The sequence below is a fragment of the Cryptotermes secundus genome, unplaced genomic scaffold (genome assembly GCF_002891405.2).
Source record: "Cryptotermes secundus unplaced genomic scaffold, Csec_1.0 scaffold770, whole genome shotgun sequence".
In the NCBI taxonomy this organism is placed as follows: Eukaryota; Metazoa; Arthropoda; class Insecta; order Blattodea; family Kalotermitidae; genus Cryptotermes; species Cryptotermes secundus.
The window spans coordinates 382,609-397,412 of NW_019723912.1; the positions used below are offsets into that span (position 1 = coordinate 382,609).

The 14,804-nt window shown below is 49.4% G+C and overlaps 1 protein-coding gene across 3 annotated transcripts in view; it reads left to right on the plus strand.

The window, feature by feature from the left end:
• The window catches only part of LOC111862142 (dual oxidase), a 73,071-nt gene that overhangs the window by 7,609 nt on the left and 50,658 nt on the right, over nucleotides 1-14,804 (plus strand). For all 3 annotated transcript variants that reach the window (XM_023847316.2, XM_033750574.1, XM_033750573.1), the window contains exon 2: nucleotides 13,315-13,395. Coding sequence is in view for 1 of the 3 variants with exons in the window: in XM_033750573.1 (XP_033606464.1) it covers nucleotides 13,315-13,395 (81 nt within the window). In the remaining 2 variants the exon portion in view is untranslated. The remainder of the gene's footprint in view (nucleotides 1-13,314; nucleotides 13,396-14,804) is intronic.

The following is a 14,804-nucleotide window of genomic DNA, read 5'->3' on the forward strand; positions in this document are numbered from 1 at the left end:
CGACTCAGCCTCTAACAGAAATGAGTACCAGGAATCTTCCTGGGAGTAAAGGGCGGCCGACGTGTAAGGCTGACAACCTCACCGCCATCTGTGGGCCGATTGTCTAGAAAATGTGGGAACCTCGACGTCTCACAACTGTTACAGGGATAGCTTTACATTTTTATGTGGATGTGCCTGAGTATTTAGCACCGATGCGTCAGTTACAGAGCGTATTTACTTCAGGAAGCTTGAGGGAGAAATTGATGGTCGTGGTGTAGGGTGTTCTGTTTAAGGTTGGCAACAAGTGAGAAGTGCAACATTGCGATGAATCCTTCATGAAGATACCCTACCGCACAGTGAACACAGTGTATCTGTGCCACAGCACGGGAATCGTACGAAACACACGAATACATGTGTGGGGAAAATGTACAGTTTTTAATCTTAAAGAAATGTAGGTGGTGTATACAGGGTGTTTCACGACTTTAGGGCATAACTGCAGGAGGTGATTTCCTGGGTCTTTGTGATCAAAAAGGTTCATATAAACATCTGTCCGATTTTGGACGGTTACGGAGTTGTGACCGTTTTTTCATTCCCGTACACGCCCTCGTGTGAACCGCGTTTATCATCTGGCAGGTCGCTATCTTTAGCCAGCTACAGACAGAGCGTTCTCGTTATCTCGACACTTGAGAGGTACCTAAGGCGTGGTGGGTTGGTATATACCCGCGCGGTTCACAACCGAGTGGCAGCCTGTGTTGCGGCCGGCGGCGGCATTTTCGAAAATCGGCTTTAAGCACCAATAAATTCAAATTAAAGGTAATTTCACGAAGTTAACTGTACATTCATACTTTAAATGTATCATGTATTATGCTGGTTTACTATTTTGTTCCGTTTATTGTCAGTAATCGTTACCTTCTATTCTGAGTTTAAAACGGTCATAACTCCGTAACCGTCCAAAATCGGACACATGTTTATATGAACTCTTTTGATCACAAAGACCTGGGAAATCACCTCCTGCAGTTATACCCTAAAGTCGTGAAACACTCTGTATAGATACGACCGCAATGAAGTTGCATGTACAAGGGTTCGAATTCCGCTGGGTGTGGCTTCCTCCGTTGTCCTGTTTGTCGAAGCCGTAGATCGGTTAGTAGCCCTGAAGTCAACGTCCCAGGCGGACGCTGGACCGTGTTACGTCCGTGTACAAGTACAGCTGCTCAAGGCCACGTTGTCTTGCGTAATGCAGCGTCACAATGGAACGAGGTTCCGGCTTGACCACTCCAGTTCCGGTAGGCCCAATGGAAGGGGGGCGGCAGGATCTGAGAGTTGCACATCGCGCCGCTGGCATGGCACGTGTAGGCTATACAAACTGCTCTCCAGATTGTCAAGTTTCCCTGATCTGACGCTCTCACGTGACTTGAAACCTACGTGTACTGCAGCGACCCTGGGAAGATCGCCCCTTCTGTTTAATTTCCCTTACAGAGAAAACTGTGCTAGACATAAACGTGTGTTCACTTTGTCTCAATAACGTTTATTTGAAACCTTTAGCGACTTACTCTTCGTGTAAAGAGTCAGTTATTGTTGCCCGATTATAACCAAAATTGGAATGAGGCCACGGATTTCAATAAAATTCCCAAGTATCAAGTTGTATGAATATCCGTTAAGCGGTTGCATAGTTGTTTGCGCACGCGCACGGCGGTCCCACAGTGCGTGGCCCGCATTATATCTTAGGGCAGGCTATCTGGGGCAATGGCTTTGTCAGTTTACTCGTCGTCGTGGTTATGAAGTTTTGCAACGCTGGGAAAGAGGTAGACACGAAGACAAGATCATGGCTCCACATATAGGCAAATGGCTACAGGCTGGAACGGGCTGTACACGTATTCAATTAAGAAACTACCGAATTTATGACTGCTTGTTTGAGCGAAGTAAGGACTGGCACTTTTCACAAATTGGTTATTCTTGAGTTGGGCAAGTGACACATAAGGTTTGAGATTTTTGCTCATCGACGTATGTACGAAATGGGCAGTGAGTTCTTTCTCTTCAAAAGAGCGCAGGTTGGAAGTGTAACATGCTGTTTATAAAGAAGCCTCCGCGGACCATAGGTTGAGAAACGCTGCTGTGTATGTTCCGTATTTCCGTATGTATACAGCACAGAGCAACAGACACGACCTGGACAGGAAGGCAGGCATATGGCCAGACACGTGGGTCCTCGTCACCACTGCATGGCGCGCCCTCAGGCTGCGGATGGAGGGCAACTGCGGACAGCCCACGAGGGGGGGGGGTTCCTCCAGATTGGGGGTTGGGCGTGGGGATTTGGCTCCTCGCCGTCAAAAATCAATTTGTTACAAAATGTTAAACAAGGCATTGAGCTTGGACTGATTTTTTGAGTGCTGTTGTGAGCAAGGTAGTGAACCTTCGGGTTCCATAAAATGTTGAGAAATTTTTGAGTAGGTGGGTGACTGACGGCCCCATAGAGTTCGTTAGGTTGCAGTTAGTTCCAGAAACAGCTTTTATTGCCTTCACTGCGTAGGAGAGCAGGACGCACGTCACGGGAAGCAGGGAGCAGGGGGTGAGCAGAATCTGAGAACTGACATGAGGATTTGCACTCTCCACCAGTTGGAGATCGGCAGGAGGTGGACTTGATTGTTCTGACTCAGGATAGCTGCCAGTGACTAGGCAATGTCTTGACGAGCTTCTCAGGAATGGTTCTGCCCCTGTTCTGTAGGCGGTGGTTCGAGTCCAAGTATGGATCGCAGACCCACCCAACTGGCCACACTGCCTGCGGTTCGTTTGTTGCCGTGTCGGCACGGTGTTCACTAGAGAAACTGGACCCCGTGGTGCAATCATTTCAGTGATTCGAATTTAGCTTCGATCCGGGTGATGGAGGTGATGCCGGTCGGCACTCACCGGCCTTGACGACTTGTATCCCACCGGCGTAGGGACCTCGCAGCGTGCCTGGGAAGAAACATGGCGACGGTTCGGAACACTGAGTTTATGTCCGACAAGACCTGTATTTATGTCGCGAGCTCAGTAGCCCGCTGCCCTGTGTAAGACTAGGGCTCGAGACAGGCGCCCTATCGGATCCTGTGACTGTTCTTCCACACGGCTTTTCCGAAACTCAAGGGGGTCTCACTTGGTATGGAGGTACTTGTTTCGAATCTTGGTCAGGACATCGACTGACTGAGGTCTTTCGTCGCTCTCCTCACACTCTCCAGGTAAGTCCCGTTGTAGTCCCCTAGACTAGGGCATGGCTACTTCCATCCAACCATTCTACACATTCGTTAAACTGAGCCCTTCTTGAGAAGCCGCCAGTTGTGCAGCTACATAATACCTTCCCAACATTTTATGGGACCTAAAGGTTCATTGCCGTGTTTACAAGAGCCCTCCGCTGGTCCCTATCTTGAGCCAGCTCAATCCAGTCCATACCACCCTATCATATCTCTCTGTATGAATGAGTGTATGAGGGGTAGGCCTTCTCGGCCCTTGCACCGCGACCTCAGTGATCTATTGTCCTTCCCCTTTTTTAATTATTCCCTCAGTAATCCCGCGCTTCGAATTAAGCGCAGGATTTTGGACGTGGGGGCGTCAAAGTAGTCACTTGGTTCCATGAAGTACTGGGCCAAGTGACGTAATCTTAAATAAGCTAAAGCCTCATATCTCCCTGTAACATCCATTTTAATATTATCCACCCACCTACGTCTTGGTCTCCATAGTGGTTCTTTCCTCCCAGCAATATGATATATGCATTCGTGCTACATGCCACGCCCATCTCATCCTCCTTGACTTGGTCATTCTGATTATACTTGGCGAAGAGTCGTTCAGTAAACTACAGATGAATAAGCAACATCATGTTTAAAAAGTTACGCATTTCTTTCTTTCTAGCCTGTTCTCATCGTCGAACGGAAAAGAGCATATAGCGTGAAGTTTAGGTGATACTTAACAATAAAGGTCGCAGTGTGTGTGCTTTCGGTGTGGACTTGCAGCTACATTGGTGTTGGGAGCCCTGACGTGTGTGTGGTTTCGGTGTGGACTTGCAGCTACATTGGTGTTGGGAGCCCTGACGTGTGTGTGGTTTCGGTGTGGACTTGCAGCTACATTGGTGTTGGGAGCCCTGACGTGTGTGTGGTTTCGGTGTGGACTTGCAGCTACATTGGTGTTGGGAGCCCTGACGTGTGTGTGGTTTCGGTGTGGACTTGCAGCTACATTGGTGTTGGGAGCCCTGACGTGTGTGTGGTTTCGGTGTGGACTTGCAGCTACATTGGTGTTGGGAGCCCTGACGTGTGTGTGGTTTCGGTGTGGACTTGCAGCTACATTGGTGTTGGGAGCCCTGACGTGTGTGTGGTTTCGGTTTGGACTTGCAGCTACATTGGTGTTGGGAGCCCTGACGTGTGTGTGGTTTCGGTGTGGACTTGCAGCTACATTGGTGTTGGGAGCCCTGACGTGTGTGTGGTTTCGGTGTGGACTTGCAGCTACATTGGTGTTGGGAGCCCTGACGTGTGTGTGGTTTCGGTGTGGACTTGCAGCTACATTGGTGTTGGGAGCCCTGACGTGTGTGTGGTTTCGGTGTGGACTTGCAGCTACATTGGTGTTGGGAGCCCTGACGTGTGTGTGGTTTCGGTGTGGACTTGCAGCTACATTGGTGTTGGGAGCCCTGACGTGTGTGTGGTTTCGGTGTGGACTTGCAGCTACATTGGTGTTGGGAGCCCTGACGTGTGTGTGGTTTCGGTTTGGACTTGCAGCTACATTGGTGTTGGGAGCCCTGACGTGTGTGTGGTTTCGGTTTGGACTTGCAGCTACATTGGTGTTGGGAGCCATGACGTGTGTGTGGTTTCGGTGTGGACTTGCAGCTACATTGGTGTTGGGAGCCCTGACGTGTGTGTGGTTTCGGTTTGGACTTGCAGCTACATTGGTGTTGGGAGCCATGACGTGTGTGTGGTTTCGGTGTGGACTTGCAGCTACATTGGTGTTGGGAGCCATGACGTGTGTGTGGTTTCGGTTTGGACTTGCAGCTACATTGGTGTTGGGAGCCATGACGTGTGTGTGGTTTCGGTTTGGACTTGCAGCTACATTGGTGTTGGGAGCCATGACGTGTGTGTGGTTTCGGTTTGGACTTGCAGCTACATTGGTGTTGGGAGCCATGACGTGTGTGTGGTTTCGGTTTGGACTTGCAGCTACATTGGTGTTGGGAGCCATGACGTGTGTGTGGTTTCGGTTTGGACTTGCAGCTACATTGGTGTTGGGAGCCATGACGTGTGTGTGGTTTCGGTTTGGACTTGCAGCTACATTGGTGTTGGGAGCCATGACGTGTGTGTGGTTTCGGTTTGGACTTGCAGCTACATTGGTGTTGGGAGCCATGACGTGTGTGTGGTTTCGGTTTGGACTTGCAGCTACATTGGTGTTGGGAGCCATGACGTGTGTGTGGTTTCGGTTTGGACTTGCAGCTACATTGGTGTTGGGAGCCATGACGTGTGTGTGGTTTCGGTTTGGACTTGCAGCTACATTGGTGTTGGGAGCCATGACGTGTGTGTGGTTTCGGTTTGGACTTGCAGCTACATTGGTGTTGGGAGCCATGACGTGTGTGTGGTTTCGGTTTGGACTTGCAGCTACATTGGTGTTGGGAGCCATGACGTGTGTGTGGTTTCGGTTTGGACTTGCAGCTACATTGGTGTTGGGAGCCATGACGTGTGTGTGGTTTCGGTTTGGACTTGCAGCTACATTGGTGTTGGGAGCCATGACGTGTGTGTGGTTTCGGTTTGGACTTGCAGCTACATTGGTGTTGGGAGCCATGACGTGTGTGTGGTTTCGGTTTGGACTTGCAGCTACATTGGTGTTGGGAGCCATGACGTGTGTGTGGTTTCGGTTTGGACTTGCAGCTACATTGGTGTTGGGAGCCATGACGTGTGTGTGGTTTCGGTTTGGACTTGCAGCTACATTGGTGTTGGGAGCCATGACGTGTGTGTGGTTTCGGTTTGGACTTGCAGCTACATTGGTGTTGGGAGCCATGACGTGTGTGTGGTTTCGGTTTGGACTTGCAGCTACATTGGTGTTGGGAGCCATGACGTGTGTGTGGTTTCGGTTTGGACTTGCAGCTACATTGGTGTTGGGAGCCCTGACGTGTGTGTGGTGGTTACCGGACTCGCACGTCAGCCACTACTGTGAAGCGTCGCGGCGGAGACATGCAATGCTGTGCTCTGCAAGCTCACAGCCTGCTTCTGCTTCTTTCGCGCTTGGTTTACACGGTGACCCTGAAGATGGGGTCTGTTTGTTCCTCCGAACTGCACCACACTGCAAGCAATAAGACCGAACTCTACGCTCTTTTCCAAACATCTCCAGGGTTATTTTAAACCTGTTCTCACTGACTCTTCGCTTGCGGATTTTCTTATTTTTCCTTCTACCCTGAAGATGGAGGCGACACGTTCCTCCGAAACGTCAGTTAACACCACATCACGGTGCCACATCCCAGAAGACTGCTTTCTTCGTAGTCACCACCGTGAAAACCTCAAATCTTACACGTTCCATTTACTGTTTGAACCTCTGAAGCTGCCCCCGAACGGCCGAAACACGTAAAGCCATACAAGTACTGGACTGATTATATTAAACTTGTTTCCCACTGGAAGGGTTGTTGCAAGATTGTCAGGGCGAATAGTTGAGGGACAACAAGATGGACGTTATAAGTAAATAATGAATTGGAAACCACATGGAAGCAGCGGCCATGGCCCAATTAGAGGTGTGTCCTGACATTTGTTGGAGGGACTGGGTAAAACCATAAAAACCGCAGTCACCGATGCGATGTTTGAATCCGGCACTCACGAGTCGCAGCTACTGGACCAGTGCTCTGTTGCCTTAACACGCCATGAACACTGGCAAAACATTGGCCCTGTTCAAGCCACAGGGTTCATCAGAAGACAGCCAGATACATCCGGTTTTTCCGCTTCTGTCGTGTTTGGAAGACTCCACAAAGGAACATTTCCATGACACAACTGCGTGCATTTATTTTCTGTGAAATTCCGTCCCTGTGTGTGGTCTTCAGGGCCGTTTATTGCTTGACTCATCACGAGTCGGCGTAGGGCGGGGCTGTGTGTGTCATGTGGCAGGGCAGCGCGTCTTCCTCAACAGGACACGTAGTGGTGGCGCCAGGGACCGCAAATGGCAAACCCTGCAGTACGATGAACCACGGCAGTGTCCAGGAGCTCTGGGGCCCACGCAGCCCCACCGGACCTAAGCGTGAAGCTAAACACACTCGTCTATCTCGAGTACACGAAACTTTGGTTCCCCTCAGGTGCGTGGTGCTTGCGTAATGGAACGTACTGATCTGCTGTGGCGATTTTTGCAGTTTTCTCATGTTTCACTTCACATGACGAGCGGCAAGGATGTGGCCGTGGCTTACTTTAAAGTAATAAGGCAGCACTTGCCAAGTTCTAAATCAGGATCTCCGGAATACGAGGCACGTGTGGACTGATGGAATAAGATGGCCATTTACACAGCGTAACGAAGTATTTGTGTATGAGCCTTTGGCCAGCTGAACGACTGCTAGCTTCTCAAGAAGGTCTGTGCTCGTGCAGTTGCTATGAATGGGCATTCCAGATGCGAGGCAGATGCGAGCGTGAGTCCTGCAAGGCCAACAGCCTCCCGCACTTCCTCTTGCAGTGACACGTCGATACAGCAAACGTCTCACCGGCGTCTGTTTACTTATCGGTAGTTTAATTAATGACGCTGTCAGTAGCTAAGAGTGTATAACTGAATGAGAGTGAATAATGAATTTGAAGGGATGTGAAGGAGGTGGTACTATCCTGGAGAGACTGGGGAAGACCACGTAAAATTTCATGATACCCCTGCTTCGGTCGGTATTCGAACCGAGCACCTCTCAAAGAGGAGCCATCTAGGAACACGTGTGTTGACGTCAGCATAGTGAATTGCTGAAGCGCCGTTAGCTAAACTCCAGACAAACAAATAGGCCCATGTAGACACGGTTGGTTGCGTCTCGAAGGAAGTGTCTGAAGACAACATGGAACCATAAATAAGCTTCATTTGAAGTTCTCACAGCGGAGGAAGATGTCGCCTTCATCTTCAGGATCGAAGAGTGAGCCAAGAAGCCGCGGTCAGAAGGTCGGCCATTCTAATAGTGGTTTCCATGTTCTTTTTCAGTCTCTCCAGACAAGTACTGTTACTCGCGGATGCTTTTGCAAGTCCGTTTGCACTGGAGTCGGTCGCAGCAGAAGCCCCCGGTTCTGTCTTCATGGTCACGCCTCGGAATCGCTTTCACGTACCAGCTCCTTCCGACATGGAGACAGTGGCGTGGCCTTGCATGCTGGCCTTGTGTATGCCGGAAGTTGGCTGGCTAAAAGAAGCAGATCTTCAGCTGCACTGAAAGTTTACGGCCGGAGTTCGATTCCCGGCATGGGTATAGATAGATCTTTCTATCAGAGACTGTCCAGACTGGCCCTGAGAGTCTCCTATCGAATGGACAAAGTCGGTCGGAGCGTGAAGCTGACCTCCACCTTGTGCTGAGGCCCTGGGCATTGCGTGCAAGTGCAGTATTTCTCGCGAGACCCACCGGGGGATAACGTTGCTTTGCGTGTGGAAGGTACCGGCAGTGCAGTGACAGTACGAAAGACGCAATTAGGCCGACAACTAATATTTCCTTATGTCATTACAAGACAGCGTTTGAGCTCTGTTCCTAATTTGTAAGCGCCAGAACTTGACGGCTGATCCGGTGTAGCCTGACTTTATGCAGGGAAGGCCATGTAACGGTTCCCACGCCGTGCACGAGAAACTGGTCTACAAGCCGGGCCACTGGGGGAAGGCGAAACTGGTCAGACGTCATATGCACAGCCCTCGGGAAAATAAGAAATGGCGATGCGTCTGTAGGCTGTGTGGGACGAATAGCTATAGCGCATACAGCCGTTGCTATGCAATGACCGCGAGACGAATAAAGAACGGTGTCATGCAACCCGCTTCTGGAAAACGGATCGGTAAACACGTTCCCGCTCCAAAGAATGTGTACCAAACAATGAGGTTACTGCTGAAAATTGTGTTTTCTACTTTGTCCGTGCAAAGGGGATATAAGGAAGACAATTGGGAGGACCCAGTTAGTTGAGAGTTGAGTTATATAAGGAAGGCTATGGTTCAGCTGGCAGTTCAGTGGTGGATTAGTTAGCGGGCAGCGACGCGAGAACATAAGCTGAAGAACCTGCATTGTTAAGGTCCGTCACCAGGAAACGAGATTAGTGAAAGCAAACTGAGAAGACTTGTCATGTGCTCTAGTGATTTGTAAAGTGTGTAGATATGCATTTCCCAATCCAAACCCCGTCTATAGTCACACACATAAATCGTGACAGTATTATATGTCTGGGGAGACCAATAAGAGAACGTGATCTCATAACAAAGGTCTTGGCGTTTTAATAACAAATGGTGAAAATAGGCGAACAGAGGAACCGCCACTGAGAGGGTTAATAATCATAATGATACCAGGCGAAGATCACAAATGACTTCCCCCCCCCCCAATCGATGTCACGCTTCCTGTGTTTAGGGAGAGAATGCGCTTAAACGTCTATTGAGGACATAAATGAGAGGCCGTCGCTGTGGCGAGTTTTCTGGGATGTGATGCCGTGTAGTTTGGTACATGGGTGCCGAACTATCATGAGTCGCATGACCGTGATTTTACTGTATCGCTTAAGGCTGTGCTGTAACTCCGGGTTCGATCCCATGTCAGGTCATGTGGGATTTGTGGCGGACAAAGTAACACCGGGACATGTGTTTTCCCGAGTACTTCGGTTTCCCCTCCCAATTCTCATTCCACCGACTGCTCCACACTCATCATTATCATCCGGGGCTGGTACAGTAGGTCATTTAGTGGCCACGTACCAAGTGGACTCAGACCCACCCCCACCCCACGTAATAAAAATAAAAATGAACGCTGTATCGCGTGAAGTGGGAACGCTGCCTAATGGAGCGTGTGGTACCAGCCCTGTCTGTGCTCGACTGCGTGTGGCTTCAGGCGGTCCTCACGCGCGCGTGTCCTTGCTTCACATTCTGCCAAGGTTTCTGATTTGAGTTCCAGAGCTTGCATCTGCACCGTCATCTTTCGTCACATCTCGCGTGCACGCAACAGTGAGCTGCGTTCACTCCAAGTCGCGCGCCGTCGAGACTGCGTGAACTGTCATGACGTCGTTCTCATGTTGCGTCACCACTTCTGAAGAGCCAGGACAGACGCTGTACTAAACTGTGGCCTTCTTTAACGTCCAGTGGGGAGTGGGTCTGAGCCGTCCTTCCTTCCGAGACTTTAACCGCAGCCCCGAGTTTGTCTCCTGTTCATCCGATGTAGGCCGAGTAGAAATCAAGCAACAGACAGGACTGTGCGCCCAGTACAGATAAGACACTGAAACGAACAGGCCTGTGTCCTGAATTCTTTAATTTTAAGGCACAGTAACTAGAGGGTACAGGTAGCAACGAAACATGTAAGAACTGCGAACCCTGTGCCGTTACCACTACCGCACAGGATCATGTCCACGACCTTTAAGAGAAATGCGAACTCCTCTGTGTGCATGAGTGCTCAGAAATGGGTGAAAGTTGCGGTTACGTGTTGCAAGCCTAATGGCGGCAGTGCCTGAGGAAAACATTAAGAACGTACGTAACAAGGTGGCAGACCTGGGCCCCGTATAATAAGCACATGCGGCAGTCGTGAGGAAAATAAGGCGTGCAACTTTTTGGTCTTAAGAGCTCAAGGACGGAGCCGACTCCGTGGGCAGGGCAGAGTTCAGTGGCCAGCTCGTGTGAGCACGGTAATGTACGTACTTTCGGGGGCCATAAAAAGGAGTGGAATTTCTTGAGTAGTTAAGCAACTGTTAGGTTGCTGAGCATGATTTTGTTCGGTGGAGTTAATTGCTGAAAGGCCGGACCTGAGAAGCCGACCGGTCACCTGTCTGTAGTGTCGAGGTTAAGAATGACTTCCTCCGTGACAGGGCCAACTTACCTGTATATACAGTATTCAGCGATCCGTGGCGACGCTGAGAGGCGTTCCAGTTGCTCGGAACTCGTGGCGCAGGTGCACGAAAGGCTGAAGTCAGTTTTGTCGCTTTGGTCATGTGCGGTTGCTTATGGCGAAGTTTTGGGAAAGAAAGAAAGAAGCTGAATTAGAGAGGGGCCCTAGTTCGATGTCAGGTCACAGTCTGTGTGAGTGTTCCTGTAGCAGTGGAACTCTCTGCAGACGAGTGCAGTAATAGGAACCCTCACTTGCTGGCCCCGCCCCCATATTGGGACCCTGCACTCTCTCGGGCTGCGCCAGGAGGGCCAGGGCCCTCCGTTATTTAACGGCGCTTTTCAACTGCGTTGTTTATATACAACGTAAAGTGGCTGGATGATTGTGAACTGAAAAGGATTTTTCGAGGAAATGGAAAAGTGTGTCATTATGACATTTCCGAGCTGAGATTCGAACCACTGACCTGCTGAGTACGAAGTATATCTCGTCTATGACATTCGAATTGAGGAAACATGAACGTTATACAAAATTCGGGTTGGGAAATTCCCCGAAAGCCTGTTGCTTTTAAGCCAGGAGATAATATTAAAACTGACCTCAGCTAAACAGTGTGTAGATTGGATTGAAAGATCTTAGAATCTTGGAAATATCGTGACAGTCAATTTGTTACTTGCCAGACGGTGGGAGAGAGAGTTGGGCCGGTACTGTCCTGCGTGCACCGACGTTTAGGCAGACTAATGACCCCCGTAACCCCTCTCACTAATAATAGTCACCGAGCAGTGGACACCCTCCGTCTTGGCGTTAAGTGTGTTAATGCTCATGTAGGGCAGAGTCCGTCACAGCCGAGTGGTTTAGTAACACGGCGTGTAACGCGGTTGCACAACTCCTGTGCTGTGTTAGCAATGCGGTGTCGTGTCGCCCTGTGAGAACCATACGGAACCCGTACATACAGAGTGTGGGCAGAATGCAGAGCTTCTTGACGTCATAGCAGTTCTATAGGCCCAGACATAATTGTGGTTTCGGAGCCTGTCACGTGGTCATAGCGCAGTCCAATCACACATCGACTGCTACGTAGTTTTCCCATTTGTTGGATGTTTGGAAGTTACGAGATTAAGACGAAACGTCTGCAATAAGGGCACCTGGCATTCCTTCCCATAATAATGAACCCCTTCTTGCATTTCAAGCGCAGGAAACAACACGACGCAACTTGTACACTTACGCCTGCTAATTTGTAAATATTGCTACATTAATAGTACGTAGGCGGGTAAAGTGGCCAGAGCGTGAAGCCCGTCTCTCTCACTTCCCATGCCTGTGACTTTCATTGCGTTGTTTACGCTGCTATGGACGGACTGACAGTGCATACTTTATGTCGCTCCTGCCGTCGGCATGTTTCATCTTGTAGCAGTTTTATATTAAATTCCGTCTGCACCGTAAAGTTTGAATTTGCACGAAGTGTATCTTGATGTAGAATAGTTCGCTGTAACTTGTGACACTCTTGCAGCCTAGAGACAGTGATACACGGCTTCCCGTCATGGAGGAATGTACATTTCAGTATGTGTTTAAGTTTAACAAAATACAAGACAGATGCTATGGGTTGCTGCGCGTTGCGATGTGTGCGCGTATTGTCAGCAGATGAAGAGTGCAGAGTTACCCCGCCTCCAAATTCGCACAGCAGACGCTGGGATGCCCTGGGTTCACGCAATCCGTGTTTGGTTTTTCTTGCATATGGTCTGCCCAAACACGAACTGTGTCAGCTGAGCCCCTGTTACGTACAAATAAATCGGTGCAGTTCATAGTTGTCGCACTCAGCCGGAACACTGTTGCGTTATCGCTGTTTCTGACACGCAACACACCGCGTCGTTTGCAGCCGGTCTAAAGGCGCATCCACATTACTCGTGCTCATGCTCGTGCTCTCCAGGCTTGTGCTCGTCGGGAGACTCGTCTGGATTTTACTTGTGTTCATAAATCTTCGTCCACACTACTTCAGTTGCTCGCCAGGCTTCGGCGCGTGAGGATCCGCATATTTACTCGTAGTGTGTATAGGCTGTAGTCGTATTTTAATTTATTGGCTATAGTTTTTAAATTAAAAATTTAAAATTTACTTGTCTCGTGACTTGTCATATCGTCCACATTACTCGCGAGCACAGCGAGTCACAGGAGCACGAGCACGAGTAATGTGGACGCGCCTAGCAGATAGAGAGAGTGCGAAGATGGCTCTAACACGGCTAATCGTGTCCTGTGACGTCATATAATCATGTAAGTGAATACCAACCTTTTGGAGGAAAATATTGCCTCCATCTTCAGGGTAGAATGGACGTTTCTAAAGGTTATTGCACCATTATCCTGATGACGGCTGTTTGTTTCAGCGCGACAGTACAGCTACACGGAGAAACAGCGATACGACGGATGGTTCAACAATCTCGCTCACCCGGACTGGGGCTCGGTAGGTGAGTAAACGAGGTTTGCACGCTTTATCTGGCAGTGGCAGACCGCCCTTTGCTTGTGCGGTTGTGTCCTTGCGGGAGGAGGACTGTGTGACTTGAAGCAGGTGTTGTACAGGCAGATTTCATCACGTGGTATGAACCGTAACATCATGATTACTCAATGTGAACCCAATTTCTTCTCACTCACAACTTAACTCGACCACTCCCTTTTATGTTACGTAGCCGGACTTTCAGGCCTGTCGAAGGCAACAGATTCTGTAGACAGGTACAAATGATTTGGACCACTTATCTCTCAGGTGTGGGAGGGCAGGTGAACTGGGCTAAGGACACTGTGACCATATCACATGTGCCACTTTTTATCTCTACTTTCGTCCATTGATTGCTTGTGGTTTCACGTATAATCAGCCTAATTATCATTATGCCATTTGTTCTTCACTGCAGTTCTCATAATGCATGTCTCCTGTCAACAGTAAATCGATGTCGTGTTTCAGCCGTTTCAGAAACAGATGCAGAACCGGAAAGGGGGGGGGCTGTCGTGGTTCCTTCCAGTGGCAATGTTTATAGCTCTGGCGTGAGTGTACGATCAAAGGCGCCCCCAGGACCGGCCCTGAAGAGGCTCATGAATGACGATCAGTTACTGCCGTTTCGATGTATTGGCATGCAGAGAGACCAAGCAACCCGAAACGTCGCAAAAACAAGTCTAGATCGTCCGAGAGTTTCGCGTTTCGTCTTCGGGTTCGCGAGATCCCGATTTCGAATATTGTTCTGGAGAGCCACTCAGCTGATTGAAAACTTTATGGTTTTCCTCTGTACCTGTAAGTATTGCAGGTCGCATCCTTCCTGATACCTTCCGATTCATAACGCACAGAAATCGTCTTACCGTTCGGCGCTAGTGCAGAAGAGCGAACCAGTAAGCTGTCCCCTTCTGCATAACATTTGTCCTCTGATGAGTTCCAGTCTCTAGTTAACCTGTTGAGGCACCTGACTGAGGCTTTTGTCCGCCTACTCGGTTCATGTTCCTTGTGATTCTCGCAACAGAACGAGCATTAACCGGTTATTCGTTGTTATGGAGACGGAGTGTTTCCTGTGAGGTACGGACTGAATATATAAACATTACAGAAATGGCATTCCCTTTTGCTCCCATTTTCTCCTTCTGCAACCTTGAAAGGGCTAATTCCACATGACGTGCTTATGATGCGAGTCATTGTGTCCATTACAACCAGTTCATAACACCATTCCTTGTAATTACATTTATAATTACTGCTAAAAGTTGCATTGTGCTGGACATGACTTATGGAACCAGTTCCGACGGGGGAGGGGGCCGAGGGGCCTTGTACAACAGGGCTGCTAACCTGGCAGGAAGTTGTCTCTCTTCATGAAACGCGAAAATACACCCCAAGTTTCTTCAATCC